This window comes from Balaenoptera borealis, assembly GCF_965194805.1.
Source record: "Balaenoptera borealis genome assembly, chromosome: 3".
NCBI classification, from domain to species: domain Eukaryota; kingdom Metazoa; phylum Chordata; class Mammalia; order Artiodactyla; family Balaenopteridae; genus Balaenoptera; species Balaenoptera borealis.
The window spans coordinates 180,274,310-180,299,006 of NC_138866.1; the positions used below are offsets into that span (position 1 = coordinate 180,274,310).

At 35.6% G+C, this 24,697-nt stretch overlaps 1 protein-coding gene across 2 annotated transcripts in view; it reads left to right on the plus strand.

Moving 5' to 3' along the window:
* Positions 1 to 24,697, plus strand: part of STAM (signal transducing adaptor molecule) — a 69,098-nt gene that overhangs the window by 20,545 nt on the left and 23,856 nt on the right. Inside the window, exons 3-8 of one of the 2 annotated variants that reach the window (XM_082385507.1) lie at positions 12,975 to 13,050; positions 13,132 to 13,227; positions 14,707 to 14,853; positions 19,349 to 19,439; positions 21,324 to 21,516; positions 23,588 to 23,682. In XM_082385507.1, coding sequence (XP_082241633.1) covers positions 12,975 to 13,050; positions 13,132 to 13,227; positions 14,707 to 14,853; positions 19,349 to 19,439; positions 21,324 to 21,516; positions 23,588 to 23,682 — 698 coding nt within the window. Of the gene's footprint in view, positions 1 to 12,974; positions 13,051 to 13,131; positions 13,228 to 14,706; positions 14,854 to 16,451; positions 16,593 to 19,348; positions 19,440 to 21,323; positions 21,517 to 23,587; positions 23,683 to 24,697 lie in introns of those variants that run through there. The other variant, XM_082385508.1, reaches the window with a different exon arrangement.

Genomic DNA, 24,697 nt, shown 5'->3' on the forward strand with positions numbered 1-24,697 from the left:
GGGGACTAGGTATCGACCTAGCTCCATCCCTGTGTATTTTGGAGATAAAACTTTTATCTAGCATTCCAGTTGCAAAGTCCCTCCTCTCTCTTTTCACTCCATCAGTTTTCTTTTTATCTTTAGTTTGGTAGTCTTCATTTTGTAGATACTTTTTATAATAATTTGGTTAATTGCTTGAAATGAACGGACAAACTCCCTTTCATTACTAGAAATATTACATATTTTTCTAGTTAAAAAATAAATTTGTAACCTACCTAAAAATCCTATATGATGTGTCATGAAGATTTAAAGAGATCAATTTGTTTTTCTTCATGTTAACATTATTATACTGGAAATGATGATTTGTTATTTTTTTCCTGTCTTTTCCTGTGATGAGAACTATTCAGATCTACTCTCTCAGCAACTTTCTAATGTGCAACAAAGTATTGTAACTGTACTCTCCATGCTGTACATTACAGCCTCAGAACTTACTTATAACTGGAAGTTTGTACCTTTTGACCCATTTTATTCATTTTGCCCACCCCTCCACCCGTCTGACAACCACCAGTCTGTTCTCTGTTTCTATGAGTTTGACTTTATTAGATTCCATATATAAGTGAGATCATATAGTATTTGTCTTTCTCTGTCTGACTGATTTCACTTAGCATAATGCCTTCAAGGTTCCATCCATGTTGTCCTTGTATACTTAAAATGTACTAATTTATAGCTTTAAGTAATTGTTTTCTATTTGCTTTTTGTTGTTGTCTAGTATCAGTAGGTTTAGATACATCCTCATTTTTTAATTTTTTCAAATTTACTTTAGACAACATATTCTTTCTCAGTATTTTTCCTTAGTGTTTCATTATACTTTGGAGATTTTAATTGACATTATGCTAAATCTATGAATTTACATAGGAAGTGTTTTCAGCTTTGCTAATTTAAATAATGAGAGGTAGTTCTATTTATTTTTAATCAATATTTTTTCCTTTCCTCTTCCCTTCTTTTCCTTTTTTCTCTTTCATTTATTTTATCTTCCTTAATACTTGCTCTCTAGTTCCTTTAAATTCTCATTAAGTTAATTTCCAAGCATTTATTTGTTTGTTTATGGAAATGTGACATTTCTTTATAGCTCTTGTTAATATTAAGAATTGTTTGAAAAGGATTGTGTAATAATTGAGATGCCATTCTAATATTATAGGGTTTAAAAAAAATCAAACCCACAAAATTTGCTTATGTGTGTGATTTCTCTTTAAAAGTAATGTTTTGCATACATATCCAGTTGTATTTTCATTATTTTCACTTTCTTGCTGTACTTTGATGATTTCATAGTAGGAAGTAAGCATCAGGGCCACATTTTGACTTTCATGGGCCGTCAGCACTTTTGTCTTCCTGGTTCCCTTTCTCCATAAAAAAGTAATAAAAATATTTTATGACTGCATTATTATAAAGGCAAGTGTATTATTATACATGAAAACATTTTCTTTGACCTAAGTTTGTGGCATTCAGTACATTCGCATTGTTGTGGGATCATCACCACTATCCATCTCCAGATCTTTTCATCATCCCCAAGTGAGCTCTGCCTGTTAAACAACTTACCACTTCTCCCTTCCCCAGAACCTGGTAACCACTTACAGTTTGGTTTTAATTTTTTAAATCATTTCATATTAGTTATATGGAAGACTTACGGAAATCAGGTTTATGTTGTCTAGGAATCTAGATACATATGTTTAGTATGGGTTGCTGATGGTAGCATGAGAATATTGAACCGGTATTGTAGGTTGTCAGTGAAGTATTCTAGGTACCTGGTGTGCTTTAGAAAAGATTGAGACATGTCATTGGTGTGAGAGGGAAAATGAGACATGAGTTTTCCTGAGGCAAATGTAGATGGCGCAGGTTGAAGTAGAGGGGCGTTAATGGACTGGAATGCAGTTCATCAGGTTATTTGTATACTAGGCAACAGTCTAGGTTTTTTTTTTTTTAAAAAAAACATTGCCATATGGTATTAATCTGTAATTTTATAAAATATACAGATCTATTTAAGAGGACGGATTTAGGGATGGTGGAGGGAACTTTAAGAAAAGCATTTCTATTTCAGTAAGATTCTTTTTTAAACAAAATGATTTGTAACCAGCAATATATTGTAGAATTATTTAGTGCATAAAGTAACTTATATTAAAGTCTTTCTTCCCTAAGAAAATAATACTTAAAAATCCTTTTGGCCCTTTTTAAAAAATTCCTCCCTCCCTTCCTTCCTTCCTTCCTTCCTTCCTTCCTTCCTCCCTCCCTCCCTCCCTTCCTTTCTTTTTTTCGAGTCATCTGTTTTGGAGTTATGGTTGTTTGGAAAATATTCTCAATTTTTAAGGGGAAATGAAGAGCCAATTATTGTGAAATTTCATTTGGTCAGAGAACTGTGACCCAGAAACATGGTTCCAGCAGTATTTTGAAAAACCCTCTTTAATTCTTCCTCTTTAAAAAAAAACTTACTGTTCTTTGAGCCACACATACGTGTGTATTTATGTTTGTTGATTAAAGAAATACTTATGCTTATGAAATATATACTTTTTTGTTTCAAAAATAGATACTCACATGGCTCAAAATTTAAAACAGTTTAAAAAGATGAACATTGAGAAGTCTAATAACTTCTGCCCCTGTTTCCCTCCCCCATCCTCTATAGGTAACCACTTCTGTTTCTTTTGTATCTTTCCATTGTTTCTTACACAAATACGAGTATCTTTTCCCTGCCTTAATAGACAATAAGCATATTATACACTATTCTGCATTTGTAATTACTTAATTCCTTAATATATCCTGTCAGACTGAAATGTTTGAATATGCTGGACTTAAAACTTTAAAAAAAATTCTGAACATTTTTTTCTGACTTCCAAAGATATTCACGTGATTTTTAGTGTGCAGTTCCAATGTCGTAAGTACTGAAAAATGCTTAGCCAATGATGTCATATGAGGGACTGAAAAGTCTCTGTTCAGAATCAAGAGAACTTTCAGAATAATAGTAGTAGTTTTCTTTAACATAATAAATAGCTTCTCATAATAAATAGCTTTTGTCTATTAGTTTTGATTGATTTGATTATAATTTCATATATAAAAAATAGATGTGAGGGTAGGTGTTGATTATCCGCAATAAAAAGTTAAAATTAAAACTCTGTAATTGACATCCAGATTAATTTGTGCTATTATTTTTTGTCTCAACTGTCTTTGTTTAGCTTTAGACAAAAATATAGTTGACTGAGAGTGGACAAAGTGATAAACTTTTTTCTTTACTTGGATAAGGGATCTATTTGGATAGTAAGTCTTTGATTTATTCGTACAGAATTAGAAGGAGAAAATGATAGTCATTACTGATATTTTATGAAAAATATAAATATAAGCCTTTGGGAAACAGTTTGTTAAAAATATTTTTCATTGGCTTTATGTTGTCTTGTCCTGGACCCGGGCTTTGACTATTTCTGACCTTTAGCTGGAGGTTGATAGAATATGTCCTGATTTTTTTAAGGGAAAAGTAATCTCTGACCTAGAGTTCTTCAAGTTGGAAGGGCAGCATCAGTTCTAGAAACAGATTTCTTCCAACATATGTTTTGTAATAATCATACCCTCAATTTACTGGCCTTAGGTTTTAAAATCTTTTAAGGATAATAGCCAACATTTATTGACTGCTTATTATCTGCTGGGTCTTGTTTAAGTGCCTTATAAACATTTTATTTAATCATCACAACAGCTCTAGGTACTCTAGTTTTTTCTAGTTAACAGATGAGAATCTGATTCATATTTAGGATTTTTTTTAATGTAATTTAAACTAGGGGAAGAGTTATAGCAGGAATAAAATTAAAGTCTTTTTTGTAAAGCGTGATCTTGATTTCCCGGTCTCTTTCACTTTCTTAATGTCACAGAATTACTTCAGTTCATTTCATCCTTTTTGTATCAGTCGTTTTTGCTTTTATTTGACAAACAGTGAGTACTGGCTGGGTATCATGCTTTGGGTCTAGAGTGGTGGATAAAGCAGGAACAGCCTTTGTCATCAGCTATGGTAACAGTTTGCCAGTGGACGATAGAAATAAACAGGAAATGGTCTAAGAAGATAGTGAGCAGAGGGCTTTAGTGGAGAATAAAAGGGAGACCTACTTAGGTTTTTCAGGGAAGCACAGGCGTGAGGGATAACACTTATGCGATGATTTTAAAGTTGAGAAGAAGCAAAGAGCTGCAAGCAGAGGTCCCAGGCAGAGGGAATAGCCTTCACGTGAATGCTGCAGGGTAGAGGACCCTTGGCGCTTTCTAAGAACTTGAAAGATATAGACTAGCTGGAGCAGAGGTGAGTCGCCCTAAGCAAGCACAGAGCTGGGTATAAAGAGAGGGAGTGAGTTAGAAACATGGAAGATGATAGTTGCAATGCTTGAAATTGAGTTTGCAGAGGGTTTTCAGTTTTTGGTAATGACATGGTCTAGGATGTGACCTTGACGGTTAATAATAATAAGGTGGAGTCAAAAAGCCAAGGGTGTTGGAAGCATCACTTCCGTTAAGACAGACGTAACGTTAGAGAGAGTGGCAGTGAGCCAGGAGTTACAATCATTGAAAGATGAGGGGGCAGTGAGGTTTTTTTAAATGAGAAGATCAGAACTGGGCTGTTTTATTTAGGAAAGAGGGAGGGAGAATGGTTTCGAAGTAGCAAAGGGAGCAAAGAGGACCCTTCATTTAGGAGGTACAAGAGCCGTGGGAAGACAGAAAGCTACCACTTGAGGTGGCTGCAGGAGAAGTGTTATGGAGAGCCAGTTTTCTGTAGAGCAAAAGGACCAGGGGTAGGGCCTTTTGTTGATCATGGGCTGTGACTTCTAGAGGATCCAGTGGAAAGATTTCAGAAGCTGGGGAGTAATGGATATGCAGAGCTGTTTAATGATGGAGAGGATAGTCTGGAGCTTCTTGTAGGGACTGGTCTAAACAAGAATAACAGGCATATGTTCTCAAGTTCTCAATTACTGGATAGTAGAGAAAGTTGGGTGCCCAAGACTTGGTCTTTACTTCTGCAGAAGGAACCTTGGAGTCCTGGGAAGGAGTGGTCGGGGCTCCCTTTGAGCCCTTTCCATAAAGGTGAAGAGGCTTGAGGTGGGTGGTCTTCCAGAGTCAAAGGCACATTCTTATCGTTTTCTGGGATGCACATCTTTTTCTGTACTTAAGAGCTGTTTGTGCTTCCTTTTCTGTGAACTGTCTGTATCTATCCTTTCCTCATTTCTAGGAGTCCCTGATGTGTTAGGGACGTATCTTGTCTGTTTTATGAATTGCATATATTTTTCCATTATTCTTTTTTGTTTTTTGTTTTTTATGGCTGCGCCGCACAGCTTGTGGGATCTTAGTTCCCGACCAGGGATCGAATCCAGGCCCTGGCAGTGAAAGCGCCAAGTCCTAACCACTGGACCGCCAGGGAATTCCTTCCATTATTCTTCTGACTTTGTTGTTTTCCATTTAGAAATTTTTGATTTTTATATAGCTGAATTTATCAGTCTTATGGTTTTTAGAATTTTGAGTTATACGAGACTTTCCTTCTCCAGGGTTTTAGTAGAATTATCTCATATTTTCTTTATGGTTTCATTTTTTGTTTTATAATTAATAGACTTTGTGTTTTTCTAAATACAATTTTAGGTTTAGAAAAAAATTGAGCAGATAGTACGAAGAAATCCATAACCCACTCCCACCCCTTATATGCAGTTTCCCCTATTATTAACATCTTGCATTCGTGTGGTATATGTTACAAGTAATGAACCAATATTGATACATTATTATTAACTAAAGTCTATAGTTTACATTAAGACTCACTCTATATTATACAGTTTTATGGGTTTTGACAAGCCCATAATGACGTATACATTATTACAGTATCACACAGAGTAGTTTCACCATCCTTAAAATGTCCGGTGCTCCCCCCATTCATCCCTCTCCTTTCTCTCTCTGAACCCCTGACAACCACTAATTTCTTTTTTTTTTTTTTTTTTTTTTTTACTATTTCTATAATTTCGCCTTTTCCAAAATGTCATACAATTAGGATCATATAGTATGTTATAGCCTTTTCAGAAGCCTGCACACTGCAGCAAAGAGCCCACATGCCTCAACGAAAGATCCCTCATGCTGCAGCTGAGACCTGATGCAGCCAAAAAATAAATAAATATTAAAAAAAAATTTTTTTAATCATGAGTCAAGATATACCAATTTTATTAAGTTTTTAGTGATTCCTCTCTCTTCCATATGTTATATTACATTGTGTTCTGTTTGACTGAAATATACTCCAGTGTTATATGATCTAGGAAACTCAAAATATTACTAAATTTAAGTATTCAGTGACTTATCTATACTTCCGTTAACCCTCAATATTTAGTATGTAGAAGTTTACCTCCTTTTCTGATGAAGTCCTTCGGGCACATGATCTTGTTCTTTAAATAGCCAAATAACATAATTTGTAGGCTATATTCATGTTCCATCAGTTATCTCATAAGAAATACCTGTTTAACAAGCTCAAAATCAGAATTTGATATTTGTATTCAGTGTTTTGCCCTTTTCCCCCTTGTGCTCTGTAGACTGTGTTTTATGTAATGTATATTATGAATCAAATATGCACTTTGAATATGCCATTGAATATACAGTTATTATTCATTTCAGTTCTGATTTCTTTTGCATTTTATAATATTAAACTTCTTTTATAGTTAATGTAATGCCTTTATGCTTTTGAAAGCCACCCTCTATATATTAGACTCCCTTTAGTATTCAAGGAGGGTTTATATTCTCTGTTAATTAAAATTTTTTTTTACTTTGTTCAGCAAAGATTTGAGGTCCCACATCTTTTAGTGTATGCCTGCTGGGTACTAAGACCTATAAAAGTTATACATACACATATCCCCTCCCCCCTCCACAATTCGGTCATACATATATCCTTGAATTGTAAGTTGTAGTAAAGCACTTTTTATAGCATGTAAAAGAAAATGTAAAGTTTAAATCACTCTAAAGTAGCTTTGAAAGCTAAGGTTGTAAAAGGAACTTGATAGAAGCATATGTTTGTGCTTTCTAGAACTAGCGTGGAGCGTCTCTAAGTCCCTGGCATGATTCTGGGAGTAATGTAATAACATACTGAACAGGAAGCGTTTAAGCCCCTCTTTACAGATGAGGTCTGTCAAGCCTCACATCTTTTTCTTCTGAATCACAGCGCTGCTCTTGTCCAGCAGCAGTTCTCAGCCCGGTGGTGTTGCTCTGCTAGGGGTGGCTTTGGTTGTCACACTGACAGGCGGTTACTGCTGACATTGATTAGGCGGGGACCAGAGATGTGATACGCCAGATAGTCTTACACTGCAAGAATTTTTCTGCCCCTATTTAGAAACAGACTGCTAGTATCCTTGTACCTCTTCAGTCCTGCCTCAAAGGTGATGAGAGGTTAACCGTGCAAGCACATTCGTGAACTGTGCTATACACTGTTATTATTTTTTTTTATATTGCTTTTCTTTTATATTTACAATACTTTAAAGAAAATGTCCTATTGTTCTTCTGTCAGGCCCCGTGAGGGGGATAATAAAGAGGTGGTATCCTCATTTTGAAAATTTGATTGATCTAAAATCATTGGTTTAGTAATAGATGCAATAATTAGTATTTGAATTCACTGCCTTTTCAATGGTAATAATTTCCTCAAGCGTATAAAATCTCATCACAGTTTAACCTGTTATCTTTATAATACAAAAGTACTTTTCAATTAAGATGTAGAGATGAGACATATTTTTAAATAAGAGACTTTTAAAAACTTATACAAAGCATAAGATCTCACAAATCTTGACTCCTTTATCCAACAAAATCATTGAATATTTTTGGCTTTCCCCTTATATATTAATGGAAAGACCTTTTCAGGTAATCTCACTAACTGGGGACTAGAGATGAATACTGAGCTATTTATCTGTCATAACTGTACAGCAACATACCTACAAGTAGATAGACATTTATAAATAATGTGGTGACAGTTTTGGAAATGTACTCAGGGCTATTCAAAGAGATTTGAAATTTCATTATTCTTTGAAAAGAGAACTGTAGGAATGCAAAATTAGTTTTAGTTTTCTTTGGTCCTCTTAACTCTAGATCTGAGCTACATTCCTATGCATGTTTAACTTACTGAATTTAACTGTATTCTTTTGCAGCCCCCTCAATTTTATTTTTCTTCAAAACTTGTTCTTCTGTCCATTTACTGAGCTCTACGTGCTGTCTTAAATTCCAGTTCCCATTTCTCTTACAGAGTGTGTATATCTCCCTGCACTGAGTATGACTCTTGCTCAGAGTATACATATCTTAAACAACATGACCCTGAATATACAAGCCATCGTCTTCACCTGGTGCTCAACATAACAGTTTTGCTTCAGTAATTGAGGAGAAGTTGCCTGTATTGAGCATATTTGAGAGATGACAGAGTATGTTCTGCAACAGTAACTCCCTAATCAAAGAAAATTGATTAACTGCCATTGTTGCCTTGTTATCCTTAACTTTGGAAACTCAGGAAACAGTACAATTCCATTACATTTTACAGTGGTGTGATTTGTGGTATGGTCATTTATCACACGGTAAGTTAAGAGAGTTATTTTGGGGTTGGAAAACTGGGAAGGGTGAGAGGGAGTTCTTTCCTTGTTCTTGTGTGTATCCTTGACCTCTCCTATCTTTTTGTTTTCGCACCTCAAGATAAGGCAGAGAGAGGATGAGTCTTACAGAATGTTTTAAATACCAGAATGGAGTTTTGGGAAGGGTTTTGAGAGAGATCAGGATTGGACTACCCTTTACAAAAGGTTGGTGGTGGAAACCGTTGGTAGACTTCTCTAAATGCACGTGCAGATTTTATCTTAGCAGGTAATTTTACAAAATACTTCATTCATATGTCTCAACAGTCCCTTTCCTCACATCCTGTGCTCCTCCCAGCACCACTTATTGTGCATTTTCCCCTCATCACGGAATTTTTCAGAAATAGATTTTGCGAGTGCGTGTACATTTTCCACATAGAAAGCAAACTCAGCAGAAGATGCAGAAGTTGGTAACAAATAGAGCTTTATAATGACGATTATTCAGTTATTCTAAATACTATTGTACAACAGTGAAAATTCGTGTCTTTCCCATTTAGCTCAATGACTTCTTCTTGAGCATTGGCCATGTTGAAGACATAGAACCTGAAAGATGGAGAGTGGTGTGGAGAGAGGGGAGCTGGAGTGAGAGGGTCTAGAGGAGAAGAGCCCCCTCCTAAAACTTTCTTTTCGTGGAAGCCCACAGTACAGTGTATTGAGGTGGCCTGGGGTAATGTTGTGAATAATGAAACTGACTGTGATGCTTTAGTTCATCAGAGCTGACATATGCCGAGGCAGCTGTGTCCATTCATGAAAAGCCTGTTTTCTTGTCTGGTCTAGGATTCGAGGAAAAGACAGTAGAAGCCACAACTAGATGGAAGTACTGCCTTTTTTTCTCACTCTCGTATGAACTACGTGTCCGAGATCTATGCATAAAAAGATAATGTTTGGATGAACATAGTTTTGGCTGGGGTGACCCTGCATCCAATTTCCCTTGGATAGTTTCACTCTGTGCCTGCTGTTCTTGTATTACGCCTGGTTAACACCCCCTTTCACTCTCAAAGGGGCGCTCGTATAGATGATAAATCACACAGACACTGTATTTGTAGTCCATTTTCATTTGTCATTGAGAGGATAATAGCCATAGGACACCTCCTTTAAATTCAATTATAACTCTTAAACCTTTTTAAAAAGAATATTTTAGCTATAATTTTTTGTTGAATTGTAAGATTTATAATGAAATGTATATAAATATACTTTCACTTCTGTATTTTACTTATCGTTTTGTGGAAATACTGAAAAGCTGAATTGAAAAAAAAAACACGGAACAGAATGAGGTCGTTAAATATTAGATTTTTGTGGGTCACTTCTGTTGTTTAATAGCGCCAGTTTTATACACAGTTCTGAAGGGATTTTGTTTTTTAGCTTATTATACCTAAAAAGATATTGCTTTGTTGGCATACATAAAGTGTTCGTCAGGACTTATAAACATTCTAGTTGGCTTTTTTGGGCATTATCCTTTTTATGGATGCAATAGCCAACTTTGCTTTGGTTCCAGACATGTCCTTGCCTTGGTTTTTAAAATTGGCTGTGGTTAAACATTTCAACAGTATAGAAATGAGTGAAATAAAAAGTAAAAAGTTCCATTTCAAAGCCCCTTTCTCCATCCTCTTTTCCAAAAGTCACCACAGTTTAGATTTCTTTCTTTAAAAAAAAAAAAAAGAATGTGGTTTATGAACAATATGTCAGAAATTTCATTTAAAATTTGGTGGTAAAGCAAGTATTGAGGATTATTTTCTAAAATGTTTTATTCACTGAGCTGAATCATCTTTGGATCATTATTTTTTAATGATTTTAATTTTAGTATTTTGATAATTTGGCCTCTGCCAGTGCTTTGAAATGATAATTTTGTGTTTGTCAACATGCTTTTCACAACTGCAAAAATTAGCATGAGGTCACAGATTCTGGCTCCTAAAGTAAGTCCAAGTGTAAAAAAGGCAAAATCTAAATAATGTTATATTATTTCTTCAGTCTAATGATGCTGCTTTTAGATACTTTTAATACAAAATCAGTAGAATAAGAGCTGCAGAATCATGAGTTGAATGCTTGACATATAATAAGTATCCCATAAATACAATTTTTCCCCCTCTTTTTTCCATGCTCTTTAGGTGGAAAGCTTCCCAACAGGCAGTGAAACAGCCTTAGAAACAGAAATTTTATTTTTTATTCTAATATCTCCCTATTAAAAATGACTTTTTTCTGTTTATCATTAGTAATTGCATTTTCAATTCTTAAAGAAATTTTTTAGGACAATTATTCTTACTGGCCAATTTTCCCAGGGCTCAATGTTGTTCTGATCATTTGATACTGTTTTTTCTTTTGTATGTGTGTGTCCAGCTAGCTGTCCATTTCCTAAACTTCCATCCCAAATGGAAGCTCTGTATGTATGCAGTTAAATAGTAACTGTCCACTTCCCCCTTCTCTTAGCCACTGGTGACTTCTGTTCTACTTTGTATCTCCATGAATTTGCCTGTTTTGAGTACCACATATAAGTGGAACCATGTAATATTTCTCCTTTTGTGTCTGGCTTATTTCACTAAGTATGTCTTCAAGGTCCACCCATGTAGCATGTGTCAGAATTTCGTTCTTTTAGGCTGAATAGTATTGCACTGTATTTTGTTTATCCGTTCGTCTGTTGGTGGAGCTCTGGCTGTTGTGAATAATGCTGCTCTGAGCACGGATGTACAGATGTCTGCTTGAATCCCTGCTTTCAGTTCTTTTATGTGCGTATTCAGCACATAGTGGTGGAGTTCCTGGGTCATGGGGCAGTTTTATGTCTGACTTTGTGAGAAGCTGTCAGACTTGTCCACAGTGGCTACGTCGTTTCGTTTCGCATCGCTGTGGGCACCGCTATGCATAAGGGTTCCTATTTCCCCACATCCCCGGCTGGTTGCCTCTTCCTTTTTAATGCGAAATCGTGTCTCACTGTGATTTCATGTGCCGCTCCCTAATGATGCTGAGCAGTTTTTCATGTGCTTTCTGGCCATTTATATATCTTCTTTGGAGAAATGTCTGTTTGAGTCCTTTGCCCATTTTTGAATTGGATTATTATTTTTTTGTTATTGAGAGGTAGGACCCCTTTATATATTCTGGATATTAATCCCTTATTAGATACGTCCTTCCATTTCTATCAGGTTAATTTCATCCAATTAGTTAATTACTTAATTAATTAGTTCATTTTATATATTTTTCTTCTCTGGAAGTTTTATCGGGTTCTTTTTTGTATACCACTTCTTTCCTTTGCTATGTTGATGATTCCTTGTACATCCTTGAGCATACTTAAAATAGCTTATATAATTTCCACATTTTCATTTGACTGAGTTTTCTCCTAGTTAAGTGTCACTTCTTCCTGCTTCGTGTCACATCTGGTAATTTTTGATTGAATGCTTAGTATTATGAATTTTATATTGTTGAATGCCAGGTTTTTTCATACGCCTGTTAAAGAATATTGGACTTGATTCTGTTAGAGGTTACGTCTGGATCAATTTTATTTTTCTGTGGCTTGTTTTTTAAGTTGTTATTGGATGGATTTAGGATAGTCTTTTGGGGTGGTGTAGCCCCATCACCAAGGCCTAAACGCTCTGCTGCAAGGACTGTCCACTTTGGTATGAGCTCTGACAGCTGTGTGAGCTTTGAGAACCCTTCAACGTAGAGCTCTCAGTCACTTTTTGTCCAGCCTGGTGGGCAGCAGACCTCAGTGGACCCCATGCAGGTATCTAGCACTCTTTCTTCATATAGCTCCTCTACTCTGTCCTGCAAATTCTAGCTCCCACAGCCTGCCAGAATTCTGATTTCTGTCCCCTCACTTCAGTGAGATCACCACCATCTTCCTGGGATCAACTTCTCTGCACTGAGATTCAGAAACTGCCTTTAGACAGAAAGCCTATTTCGGTACCTGGAAAGTGCCCCTGGGTAGAAAGTTGAGGCAGATGTCTGTTTATCTAATTCGTGTTCTTTCTTAAAGATCATCATTCAGCGCTACCTGTGGCCTAATGTCCCAAATGTATTTTAAATATATTTTTCCAGTTTTCTAATTATTTACAACAGGAGTGTAAGTCTGGTTCCAGTTATTCCATCGTGACTGGAGGTGGAAGTCTTGGTGTGTCATTTTATTTTCAAAACTTTCCATCTAGAATTAGCCCAAAATGCCTTATCTGTGATCATTAAGGAAGAGATCCTGTTAATTTTGTTTGAAAAATTTAAAGGAACTTTTTAGTGTACAGTTTTTCAATTGTGTCATTAGTAAGAATTAAACTTCTCTACCATATTCTCCCTTTTGTATCATAGTCTATTGCCTTTTATAGTTAAGGGGGAAAAAAGTAGAATGTACTACTAATTGTTACATTTCTCATTTTTTAGACCTAAAGATTGTCTTCGGTCTATTATGAGGAGGGTGAACCATAAAGATCCTCATGTTGCTATGCAGGCTCTGACTGTGAGTGGTTTCATTTCAAGATCTACCGCAAAATTGTCTACCGAAATCGAGCCCTTTTAACTCCCTATTTTATACTTTTAGCTTCTAGGAGCATGTGTATCAAATTGTGGCAAAATTTTTCACTTAGAAGTATGTTCAAGAGATTTTGCTAGTGAAGTAAGCAACGTATTAAACAAGGTAAGGAACATTATTTCTAAGAAATGAATTAACACTGTCTTCTTTCTTCATATATTTTATTGTTCAGTTCTTCACATTTTAAATCACAAAGGACTAGTCTGTGCTTTTTTTTTTTTTTTTTTTTTTTTAACTCTTTCTAGGCTATGTCTATCCCATGTATAAGTCCATGTTAGGTTTTGCTGAAGAGACTACACATTTATATAACTTGGAGATTTGGTTTTGGTCAAGCCAAATTAGAATATATTTAACCTCTTTTCTTCACCATTCCTTTCTTCTGATGAAACATATGTGTATTTCTCTATCTGATTAAGAGGTACCAGTTTACTTTAGGCACAGTTTTTATAACCATTTTTTGTTTTAGTCACAGAGGTCATCTGCTTAACTGAATGTAGAGTTAAAAATTGAAATCCAGCAATTTAAGGAATTTAAAAATTTTAATTTACTAAGTAATATGTGAGCTTTCTCAGTAAAAATTCATGCATTCTAAAGGTAATTATTTCTGGCCTTTTTGGGGGGGATAATTATATATTAAAAAAATGTTTTAAGTGTTAAAAGGGAAAATGCTTCATGTTTTTTGGAAAAAATGAGTATTTCCAGATTTTAGTAGGAAATAGTACATAAATAAGAATTTAAAATTCTGTACTCCTTTAGAACATGGTTATGTGATAATTTTTTCCTGTTCTGCTTTATTCAGTTATTCGGTTATATTTAGGTATTTTGTGCTAATTACTTACCATTCTTTTGATGTCCTGAATGTCCATCAAAATGTACAACGGTTTATGAAGAGATTCTAATGTAATATTTTCCTTAATTGAAGATTTATACTCAGTATTTAGTAACGTGAACAACTACTTTAAAAAGCAAACAGTTGCATATAGGAGAAAGAACTCCTTGTTTTTCAAATATTTTACAGTGAACATATTGGTTTTATACTTAAGAGGGAAATGTTCTTTTGAAGAAATGAAGTTTCCAGGAATATCGGCATATAGTGGACCTCATGCCAAGCCTCAGATAATTAAGTAACTGGGTAAAATCATAGCCATGCACATTAAAAGTCAGGAATTAGGAATAAAGGAATTGTACTATTTATTCTCTCTTTCCAACTTATTTTTCGTTGGTCTGCAAAAAAGAAAACAAACTTTTCTATGTCTTCCTCATAGACAATACTTGCTTAGTTGCAAAATACTCTGAAAAGTCCTGTCTTTCTGACCTCCAAAATAAGTTAGTATATATCTAGTGTTTTAATATGTTATGAGGTATGTGATGGTATCATCTATTTTTTTTCATAGTGTGGAAATAAAACTAGTTTATTTCTAGTAACCATCTGTATTTTCTTCTGTGTCATCTATAGCTAGGGATAATTTATGATTTAAAAAGAGATCTGCACCACTTTATAAGTTTTATATTTACGGCATCTGTATTAAATCATTTGCCAGGAAATTAGTGCTTTTTTATTAATTTTTTTTCTCTATTTTTAAGGGTCATCCTAAAGTGTGTGAAAAATTAAAGGCTCTTATGGTTGAATGGACGGATGAATTTAAGAATGATCCACAGCTTAGTCTAATATCAGCAATGATTAAGAACCTTAAGGAACAAGGTGTTACATTTCCAGCTATTGGCTCTCAGGTATTTTATATAAATTTGTGCGTGTGCTACAGTTCATTTCTCTGAAGTAGCCATGTTTATTTTTTTTTTTTGCCTCCAAACCCAGGTAGTTTTTAATACGCCAGAGGAATTTTTGTTAATAATAATAATCTTGCATATAAAGTTGCCAGAAAAATATAGTGGAATGTTAATGTGTTCCAACTTCCATTTCCCCACTGTTTCTCCTTCTTTATTAATGAATTCGTTTAACCTTTTTGCAATTAAAAAAATTTTAATATAATTTTAATAATACAGACGAAATTGCTTTATTAGGTAATACTGACATTCTTGTTAAATGCTCTTTGTGCTGTAATTTTATCTACAAAGAATGACAGCTCAAAAATCAGGTTTCCTTAAAATTTAAGGATGTGTTTAGAGGTTCTTTGGATTATGAAATTTATGAGCACCTTTATTAAAAATGGTAGAGAGATAAAAGGGGGTCATTGGGAAGAGAACTTCCCCTTAATAAGATCTGACCAGCACGTAAGTGTCTTCTTTCTTTTTCCTAATAAATATGATCGACTGAAAGGCTTAACTTGCCTTTAAAAAAAATTATTTATGTAATGAGCTCAATCTCTAATTTATGTCATATTGGAAAAAAAATGGAAGATTATCTCTTTTATTCTTTTTCTATTCTGGTAACCATCCTTTAGGATGCCCAGCTAACTAAGCAGGCTTAAAGTGTGTGGTAACTTACTGCACTGTCTTTCCCCACTGTATGGCTTGGGGTAGAATATAATGAGTGATGTGAAAGCATGAGCAGAAAACTCTTAGTTGTAGAGGGCTCACATTCAGGGTTTTGACCGTTTCAAGGGAATTATGAAGTGATTCATCCAGACTTATCTAGACTTTCTTCCCAAGGCACTTCTAATTTATCTAAGTACTCTTGAGATGTGAAAACCTAGAAATATATTTTGGAGATGAAGGAAGGAGAGGGTATTTTTCTTCTTACTTGAAAAAATTTGGCTTATGAATAGTTTTACAATGATAAATTACATCTTTGAGAAGTAGTCATTCATAATTGATAGCTCATTTTTACTACCTCAGAATAATTTCTAAATCTGTATAATTAAGGAATAATTTTATGCAGAATAATCCAAGATATCTTATAATAAGATATCCTTGACAATAGAAGCAATGTTTAATTATCGAAGAGTAGACTCACTATGGAGAACCAAAGAGTGTAGTTGCCTAGTGGAATGGCAGGTTCTGGATCCTGAGACCCTGTTCCGGAGCTTGTTACTTACAGTGTGGTTGGTTGGCCATCGTCATCACCACCTGGAAGCTTGTGAGAACTGTCACATCTCATTCACGGGTGGAGACGTGCCTCCAAGCAGTGGATTCATTGCCTCCGTTTTGACAAGACCCCCGATGACTGTTTTGAGCAGCACTGCTCTTGAGGACAGCTTTCAGTGCAAGTGACAACTGCATTTCAGTCCACAAAGGAACTTGTGCCTGTAAGAGAAGGAAGAAGAGTTAATGATCCGTTTGATACGTAGCTTTGTTTGGTTAACCTAGAATCTCAGATAGTTGTGGGAACAACTCTAGTGATCCTCTAATCTAATCCCCTCATTTTACAGATGAGGATACTGAGACCCAGAATGGTTAAGTGACTTGCCCAGGGCCACAGCTAGTAGTTGCAGAGCTGGAACTAGGACACAGGCCTCCTGACTCTCAGTCCAGTGTTCCTTCCACTACACGATCCTGCCTTCCGTTTGATATTGAGGTTAGTAGATATGTGTCTGTCCGGACTAGGCTTTGAAGGACCAGAAGTGGAGTGAACACTGGCAAGAGCGTTTACGTGCTAACTGGTGTAGATGTGAGACTACGCTCCTGTTCAAAGGATTCAGGATGTAGATCAGCAGTAGTACAGTTCAGAGTTACTTTTCTTTTTTTCATCTAGATCTTACAAAATATGTGAAAGCTCATTTTGTTATAGTTGCTGTCTTTCAACCACAAGAAATATGTAAAATGTGTATAAAGTAACCTATGATGAGGTAGAATGGTGGTTTTTTTAATAGTAGTTTCTGAAGAAGTTTTCATTGAAAACCATGTTTGTAAAGAGCTGCATGTTTAATTTTAAAAAAAAATCTATCATCTGGGATCAACTGCAGAAGTCCCTCCAAATCTTACAGTTACTTAGTTGCTTAAGCCGTTACTACGTTTTAATCAGACTACACCTTTGTTAGCATATTTTAAAAAAAGTTTCTGGAAACAAGAGAATTTTTTAAAGTATATTTAAAGTATATTAAAGTATATTTTTTCATCCAAGTACAGAAGAAAATAATATAAAAATATTAAGAAAAGTGATACTTGAGTCACCTAACTCTTGCTGCTGTGGTTCTCTTAGCACTGACTTTGGAGGTCGAAGTGATGCTGGCACTGCTACTGTGTTTGACTGGTTAATCAGACAAGTAGCGTTGCTACACTTGGAACCTGATGATAGAAAGGCACTTTGAAAAGAGAGCGGTTCAGGAATGTAGGGCTTAATATAGCTTGTTTCTGCACTTCCTTCTTGACCAATAGAGAGCCCTTCTCAGACCACAGAAGATCAATATGTCTATTTTGTGAAGTTCACAGATTGTGAAAAAAAAAATTCATATATAATGATAAAGGTTGCCTCTGATGAAGCGTAACGTTCAATTTTCAGAGGTGTATGATGATTAAAACATTTTTATTTAAGGAAGGTTACAACTAGAGGTGGGTCAGATTTAGAGTGCTTGAAGTTCTATTCAGTGAATATAAAAGCTCTCTTCTAATCAGCTTTGCTAAAAATAAATGCCTTGTGTATTTGTTTGACATTATAAATATATTAAGTGAAAACTATAGAACGGTATTTACTATAATGTTGAATATTTTGCCTTTCATTTACTCAACAATCATTTATGATCGCTTGTAATATTTAGCCCCATATACCCTCAAGGAACATGCAGCCTGGTTATGGAGACAGACATGTAAGCAGAGAATTATAATAGGCGCTGAGATTTATTGCCTGTTACTATGTACTGGGCAATGATCTAAGTGCTATGCATTTGGTAATTTGAATATTTTTTAGAATTTCATTTTTCTTAATTGATGGCTTTGGGAATTACAGTATACATTTGTAACTTGTCACAGTCTATTTTGAGTTAATAGCGAATTATTTCACGTAAAATGTAGAAACCTTGCAACTCTAGAGAGTTTATTTACTCCCTACTTCAGCATCCTTTATGCTGTAGTTATCACATGTGTGGCATATATCACCTCTGCATACATTTTAAAGCCCAGGAGACAACGTTATATACTCTGTGATTTAAACCCTGAATGGCCCTCATTGCATCTGATTTTGGAAGCTACGTGTGCTAATTTAATCCTCACGACAGCCTGTGGTGTGTGGGCCATTGTTGTCCTCATTTCGTAGATGAGGAACTTGAGGCACAAGGAGGCTTTTAGGCGCTCAGGGTTCGTGCGTTACAAGGTGGTGCATCTGGGGTTTGAACCCCATTAGCCCGACTCCCCAGCTTGCGTCCTTAACTGTCCTTCACTACCCGAATCATGGTACCTTGTTTAAAAGTGTTACCAGAGGGGCACAGAGGAGGGAAGGCTTAATGAGAGGGTTTGGGAACGTTTCACTGAGAAAGTGATTTTTAGCTGTTCACTGACTGGTGGGTTGAATCTCACTAGGAAACAATGTGGATGGAGTACAGTGAGCCAGAGGGGAGGACGTCATGAGTAGAAGCAAATGTGTGTCACAGCGTGTGTGTGTGTGTGTGTGTGTGTGTGTGCACCAGCAGTTTCTGGTAACTGATAGAATGGTTGAAAAATTAGGCTGGAGTCTGATTGGCCTTGATGGCCACACAAAAACTCAGCAGCCATTAAGACTTTAGAAGCTTGTAATTCTGTAAGTGTGAATCAATGTATGTATTTATTGTACACTACCTTATATACAAAATATGTTTAAGAGGGACAGTAATATATTGTCAAAATTAGCTGCTAGTATTTTGGTTTAGAAAATAGTATAATTTTATGAGCATTTGTATTACTGTATATCAATCTGGATTCCTAAAGATAACATCCTGACTTTTGATCTGGAAGGAAACAGTTAAACTCTTGAATAGATATTTAAAAAATTTAAAAACTGCTTGCTTTTAAAGTAGTCATCTCCTTCCCACTCTCAACTCCTTTTTGTTGAAATTTCCTCTAGTCTGTCTTCTCTGGTTTGCATAGTGTCTGCTTCTAGTTTAGCCTCTGCACACAGACCTGGGAGAGTGTGGCTAGGCTGTTAACCCTAAGAAAACAAACGCTCTCAGTCTGTTCTCTCGAGCTCTACCTGTTCTCTGGCTCCTTTCAAAGAGGAGGCTGCTCAGGTCCGGATTTCTTTCTTGCTCAGAAGTCTGCGGTGGATTGATGGGAAGGGTCTTGTGAGTTCTTAGATTAGTTGGGGGTAGGAAAATTTGAGAACAACTTTCAAATATCATTTTCCCTTTTTTTGTGTTAGGCTGCAGAACAAGCAAAAGCAAGCCCAGCTCTGGTAGCCAAGGATCCTGGTACTGTGGCTAACAAAAAAGAAGAAGAAGATTTAGCGAAAGGTACATTTTTAAGTCCCTGATCATGGAAAGAAGATAGGTCTCTTACTTGATGTTTATTTTCCCCCAAGATATTTAAAAATAAAAGAAATAGGAGTTCACAGCTGAAGTTGAAATCTACTTGTTCTCCTTTGTTCCTCTCTTCAGTGTCACTTTTTTCCTCTCCTCTTCCGAGGCAACTGCTATCATGTATGTCCGTTCAGTCTATGTTTCTATAATGTTTTTACTACACTATCTATGTGTCCATAAACAATACCAAATACTTTTTTGTGTCCAACAAATTCTTTTTCATAAATAGTGTACTCTAGGTATCATCTACAACTTGTTTTTTTCATGCAACAATATGTTTGAGATCTGTTCATAATGAGACATGTATATCAGGTTCATCTGTTTTAACTGCTGTGTAATATTCCAGTGAACTAATAAATACCTGCTGTAATTTATCCTCCTACTGATGGACAGCTGGGTTTTCTGGTTTTTTTTTACTTTAACAAGTAAGCTGCACTGAGTATCCTTGTCCACCTTCTCGTGTGTGTGTGTGTGTGTGTGTGTGTGTGTGTGTGTGTGTGTGTGTGAGAGAGAGAGAGATTTTGTTTCATGGTATTGCTGGCTTATGGAGTAGGTACATCTTTAACTTTGCTAAATAGTTGTAGTATTTCCTTTTCCATCAGCAGTGTATGAAAGCTCTTATTATTCACTTATTCTTTTTAGTCTCATGACATTTGGTATTGTCAGAGTTTAATTTTTGTGAATCTGATGGGTTTGAAATGATACCTAATTGTTTTTAATTTTTATTTTCTTTATTACTAGTGAGGTTCAGTCCTTTTTTGTACGTTTATTAGCTGTTCTCATTGTCTCTCTTGCTATTTTTTTTCTAATAATGATGTATAGAACATCTTTATTTTGGATATTAATCTTTTGCCTGTTACATCTGTTATAGATATCTACTCTTGGGTTTTGGCTTACAATTTAACTTTGATAATGGCATGTTTTATTAAACAAGTTTTAAATTTTCATATAGTCAAAATTTTTGCTTTTCTTTTATGATTTTGGGTTTTTTTTTAATGTCTTAAGATATTTTCCTCTCCCCCAGGATCCTGAAAGATATTTTTCTATGATAATTTTAAAGTTTTATTTTCCCATCTGGTCTTTTATTCATCTAGAACAGAGATGGAAGGGAAGACGGGGTTATATGTTGCACTGAAAGCAGGGTAGTCAATTCATTAAGATTATGTTACAGAGCCTGTGTGACACATGGTGATGGCCTGTATTAAGGGAAGAGATAGAGCAGACACATTTGAAATCTATTTTGGGGAATTTGTTAGGTGAGACTTTACTGTAGTTATTTCCAAATTCCAGTTCTTAGACTGATTACCTAAGAACGACCTTTGGAACAATAAAATGTAGGTTCTCAGATACTACCTTTGAGACTCCTATTTAGTAAGCCCCCAGTGAAGGACTCAAGCTTGGGACTTTGGACTTCTGAAGTGATTTTGATTATTATTTGGTAAACTTAAGCTATAGAAATACATTGAAAAGATGAAAGAAAATATAAAATATCTGCAGCTAAATTAAACAAAATTGATTTGAGTTTATATCTTTTTATTACCCAGAATATTTAAAATTGTACCTGTTCAGTAAAAATAGTCATCATGCTGTTCAGTTTTTTTTTTTTTTTAATTTATTTATTTTTTAAGCTCTCAGTGTGAATGAATGAATAAAATTGATGACATTATTTTTGTTCAATATATTATATCAGGATATGTCCTGGTTTCCCTCTACATTATTAGAAGAAGAATACTTTTTACCTTCAGATACCTTTTTGTACTGCTTAGGATTGCTGGGTATATTAACATTTTGGGTCTTTTTAAACCCATTATTTTCCAGCCATTGAGTTGTCGCTGAAGGAACAAAGGCAGCAGTCAACCACCCTTTCCAGTTTGTATCCAAGCACATCTAATCTCTTAACTAACCACCAACACGAAGGCCGAAAAGTTCGTGCTATATACGACTTTGAAGCTGCTGAAGATAACGAACTTACTTTTAAAGCTGGAGAAATTATTACAGTTCTTGATGACAGGTGATGGTTACTATTAAATTGAACATTCATTTGAAAGTATATAACATATTCTATGTTTCATATTATTCTTGCTGAATGCCTTATCAAACGTAATAAAATCAAATATTGACGCAGGTAGTTTCTCTGTAGGACAGTCAGTTGTTGCTTTGCTTGTGTCATACTGTCTGGATTCGTATATTGTAACTTAATTTTTCCTCATCTATCATTTAAATGGGTTTTATATGTCTTGGAGGCCTAGTTTACTCTATTCATTTTTGGTTCCATCTTATAATATAGATTGTTAAATTACTAAAAAAAAAAAGGTTAAGACTTTAGAAAATACACCAAATATATATATATATGTATTTATGTATATGGAATTTAAAAGAAATACATAATATAGTGAATTAATTTATTTGCACAGAATAGTATATCAGTGTGGAACAAATTCATTTTACATGGTGTTATATACATTATATCATAGGGGAGGTGATACAGTGCATCTGTTTTTTTACTACAGCTTTATGTTTACTTGAAAATTAGTTGTTACTGATGATTATTACTCATAATGAAGTGTTAAAATTTGCAAGTGGTTTTTTAAAAAAAATCTTTATTTATTTATTTATTTATTTTAAAGGGAGAGCTGACCTGGCAGTTTTTTTTTTTTTTAATATATTTTTATTTATTTTAATTTTTGGCTGTGTTGGGTCTTCGTTGCTGCATGTGGGCTTTCTCTAGTTGCGGTGAGCAGGGACTACTCTTTGTTGCGGTGCGTGGGCTTCTCATTGTGGTGGCTTCTCTTGTTGCAGAGCACGGGCTCTAGGTGTGCAGGCTTCAGTAATTGTGGCACGCGGGCTCAGTAGCTGTGTCTCATGGGCTCTAGTGCGCGGGCTCAGTACTTGTGGCGCATGGGCTTAGTTGCTCCGCAGCATGTGGGATCTTCCCGGACCAGAGCTTGAACCTGTCTCCCCTGCCTTGGCAGGCGGATTCTTAACCGCCGTGCCACCAGGGAAGCCTAAATCTTTATTTTTGAGGTCGGATAAATGCACTAGGTTTTTTTATTTGTTTCGTTTTAATATTTATGTATTTATTTATTTGGTTGCACTGGGTCTTAGTTGCAGCAGGCGGGCTCCTCAGTGTGGCTCACTGACTCCTTAGTTGCAGCACACGGGCTCCTTAGTTGTGGCAGGTGGGGTCCTTAGTTGTGGCTCCAGGCCTTCTTAGTTGCGGCACATGGGCTCCTTAGTTGTGGTGTGTGAACTCTTGGTTGCGGCATGCGTGTGGAATCTAGTTCCCTGACCAGGGATTGAACCTGGGCCCCCTGCATTGGGAGCACCGAGTCTTATCCACTGCGCCACCAGGGAAGTCCCTGATGTGGTTTTTAAAGATCAGTTCAAATACATTTAAGATTATTCTTATAGTATCACACTTACATGCTAATATGTTTTCTTGAGTGGAAGAAAATGAAGTAAAGTTTGAGCTGGTTAGCTGGAAGTTGCACAAAACCTTGATCATTCATTCATTCAAAAAGTATTTATTGAGCACTTGCTAGCTTTCCTTATCCTAGGTGCTGGGGATCCAGTGGTTAGCGTGGGTAAGCACCCAGGAGTGTGTTCCTTGTGAACATTTTGTGCTGTAAATGGTGTTACTGTCATGTGTGTTCTCTTGTTGGGGGGGAAAGTTTCCTAATGTGTGCTAGAAAGAGTACTGATTTAGGAATGGAGGTCTGGATTCAGAGCCTACTGTCTATCTTATTATAAAGGATTCTCATGCGGGAGCCTATAAACATTGGAAGTTGACAGTTTTCAAGTGTCGGGACCTCTGTTTGAGGGAGAGAGTTCAGAGCCTTGTACTAGATCCTCGAACCGTTCGCCAGCCTTCCAGAATATGAGAAAGAACTGTGTGTTTAATAGCATCTTATCTTCTCTGAGGCCTCATCTCTAATTTGTAATAAGGATACATTCACTTCCTCCATTGGATTGTTGTGAGCTTCAGATCTGGTAATAATATAGGTTAAACACTATAAAAGGTAAAGATACATAGAAATAAAAATTCTTTGTTATAGTAAAGCATTCTTTCTTGTTTCTCTTAGTGACCCCAACTGGTGGAAAGGTGAAACCCATCAAGGCATGGGGTTATTCCCCTCTAATTTTGTGACTGCGGATCTCACTGCTGAACCAGAAATGAGTAAGTGTTTTCCAGCCTGTCAGTGGATGACAATCCACAATTCTCTCTAAAATTCAGCTTTCTGGAGCAGAGACTCTCAGAAGTTAGTGCCTCCAAGGTGTTTATTAAAAATGCAGCTCCCCAGTCAGATTATTTATGAGGAGTCATCTAATCATCTAAGAATTGAAATCATCTGTCTACCAAGATTATCTTAAGACAGACTATGGACTTTTCTTTACGGAAAAAAAAAATATATATATATATATGTATATATATATATATGTGTGTATATATGTATGTATGTATGTATGTATGTATGTATATATATGTCATTGTAAAAATGCAGATTAAGAAGTGTTATAGAATTTATGCATTATGTATTTTTGGTATCATCAGTTGATGAAAGGGTGACAAATGCAGTGTAACCTTATAGAGAGTTCTTCCTATTCAAAGGTTAGCTCATTTCTCTAGTGTCCAGCCCCAAATTTGGAAGCAGTGGCCTCTTAGCAACTTAATGGCTTTTCTAAGCCACCATGTCAGATATTCAGAAGGAGCCATAACGAATCATGTCAATAATTTTTTGAGTTTCAAACCTTTGCTGACTAGGAGGAACAGACTAGAATGTGGGGCGAAGAAGGAAAAGTGATATTACTGGCAGGCGTAATCATTGCAGGACATTTAACTGCCAGTAGTTGATTGAAATGTTGGTAGGCAGTTCACTGTATTTCTAGACAATACTGTAATGAATCTTCATAATGATGAGTTTGTGGCATCAAGATTAAGTCACAACCTTCCTCTTTTTAAGGAAACAGAAATATGTTCTAATCTAGAAAGATTTCTGTAGCGACTGAAATGGTTAGAATTTTAAGACTTTTTTTGTATGTAAGTTGGTAAGCTACAGTTATCTTGGCAAAATATCTCATCTTTCTATAATGCCAGGTAGAAGAGATCAAAGAAAGTTATAAATCACGATCTGCTTTGGTCATTTTCAGTTTATAGGAATTTTAAGAAAAGATCTTTGTCTCAGTTGTCTTTT